General features: G+C 34.6%; 1 protein-coding gene across 1 annotated transcript; it reads right to left on the bottom strand.

Moving 5' to 3' along the window:
• Positions 1-208: 208 nt before the first annotated feature.
• LOC106514965 (granzyme E-like) lies at positions 209-1,688 on the bottom strand. Its single transcript, XM_014004523.1, has 5 exons — positions 1,631-1,688; positions 1,188-1,350; positions 970-1,099; positions 563-802; positions 209-292 (listed from the first exon to the last, which is right to left on the bottom strand). The coding sequence occupies exons 1-5, from the start codon at positions 1,686-1,688 to the stop codon at positions 209-211; spliced, it is 675 nt and encodes a 224-aa protein (XP_013859977.1).
• Between the last annotated feature and the right edge of the window lie 521 nt (positions 1,689-2,209).

The raw sequence follows: 2,209 nt of genomic DNA, 5'->3' as shown, positions 1-2,209 counted from the left end.
AAGTTCTCAAACGTCTTTAACTATTATTTTATTCATGGAATTAGGCAGCCTGCAGTATAAAAACAAACAGTAGCAGTATAAGATACAAAAATGTCTTTTCATTGCTGAYACTAAATACAATATCTCAGTTATAAAATCAGCACTTCAACTTTTTTTTACAAGTTTTTATAATAATATCAATCCAGTCTCTGTAGTCAGCTATTTTTGTTTACTTGTACAACATGGGGTTTGAAGCCGACACCACCCCGTATGCTCCACCATCTTCACAGACTAATGGACCACCAGAGTCTCCCTGGAAGTACAAACACAGAATGTGGTGACTTTATGAGGCGAAAAGAGAAATAAAAACAAATATTCAAAGTTTTGTCGTTGCCTTTCAACAAAAGGGAGAAAAATGGCTGTGACTCAATCAGGTTTACAAAAATCAAGTTTAAATTTAATGTGCTAGTAACTGTGAGTCATTTAAAACCTCCAGATCTAACTGGCATTTCTTAAAGGAATGATCAGTCTTTTATGTTTGTAATATATAATTCWGTACATTTGTATGTAAGTTTGTAATTACCACTCCTGCTCCCGTCTCTCCATCAGAGCAGAATGCATGTTTCTCAGCACACTCCTCTTCATAAATAAGTGTTACATTGACCTCCATGAGTTTACGATACATTTGTGTATTCTCACGGCTTTTTTGTCCCCAGCCAGCGACTGAACAGGACTTTGGCAGAGACTCTTTGGCAGAACCATTAATGTGATCTGCCAGAGCAATGGGTTTCACATTGTTGGTAAAGCTGACCTTGGAAGACAACTAAAGAAACAAAGCAGGACAGTTAAAGGAAAAACATCCAACATTGGTATGCTGACATGTGCAGTGTTTAGTTAGATTTTTCAATAACTTTATCAGAAATAATGAATAACTGTAAACTTTTAGAAATAAGTCATAATGAATACGGTAAATATTCACATTAATTTTACCTTAAGCAGCATGATGTCATTCATATACTCAATGTCATTGGAGTCCTTATGTGAAAACGCTTGTTTCACAGAAATATTCAGTTTTTGTTTGTCATCGTAATTGTTAAACCCTAGGAGAACATTATAAAATCTGAAGGGGGGAAAAAGGAAATAAAGGTCTATCGGTTGAATTTGTTACAACAATAATTTTACAGAAATATAAAATAAATGAAACTGACTCCACTTGGCAGTGGGCTGCAGTCATCACAAAGTCTTCACTCAGCAGAAATCCTCCACAGTGTGATTTATGCTCACAATATTTATTTCTCCTCTCCACAAGCACCATGTACGGCCTGGTATGCAGTTTAYCCACATGACCTCCAATGATTGACGCTGCATGAACTGTATGACAGTTTTTGACAGGCTAAATTATTAACCACGACAAGACTGTMAACATCATGAAACGTGGATTAGTTTCATAATGAAAACAAGTTATGTGACATCAATCATAAAAGCTAAAAACATTAAAAAGCAGAATCAAGAGCAAACAAATATAATCAGCAGCTTTATGATGAACAAAACTTAATAGATGTTAAAAAGGGAGGTAATTTTAGATGTGTACAAAAAAATGTAATGTATGCAAAGCAAAGCATGCACTTATACTCCATTAAAAGAGACTCACCCTGGCCATTAAAGTTCAGCACAAGCATCAGAACTGCCAGGTTACAGAAGATGAACATGGTGAAATCACTGTCAAGGTAAACTGCAGTGGGGAAGTGACAAACATCTTTGATAGTTTCACTCGTTATAGATTTCCTACTGACAGAGTGAAAAGGAGGTGCCTAAGCAAAATCTGTATTTCTGTCAGAGCCTGTAAACAGACAATTTTTAAATCACTGATAGATATTTTTGCAAATAGTTTTCCATGTGTGTGTACATGTAAAAGGCTCTGTCACACTATAATGTTTTAGGTAACTTATACTGACTTGTTAAAATTTTGTCACAATTATTTTACTCATATCAGCTATAAATTCAATCTATTTGTTAGCTTTACAGTATGCATAATCCTAAAAGTCTTCAGTAGATGTGTTTTTAAATTCCATCTTAAGCTTTTTTTTATTTTTTTTTCATCATCTTCAGCTTTTGTATTGAACAAACGTTTCACAAGTTCATAAGCTGCCAAAAATTTTATAGTGCAATAACAGAGCTAACTTATAAGGACCACTTTTCTGATACACACCATCTTGTAAAGACCCACTTC

Source organism: Austrofundulus limnaeus, unplaced genomic scaffold, assembly GCF_001266775.1.
Source record: "Austrofundulus limnaeus strain Quisiro unplaced genomic scaffold, Austrofundulus_limnaeus-1.0 Scaffold25, whole genome shotgun sequence".
NCBI lineage: Eukaryota > Metazoa > Chordata > Actinopteri > Cyprinodontiformes > Rivulidae > Austrofundulus > Austrofundulus limnaeus.
The sequence above is the reverse complement of the archived record's forward strand: the minus strand, read 5'-3'. Positions and strand labels throughout refer to the sequence as shown.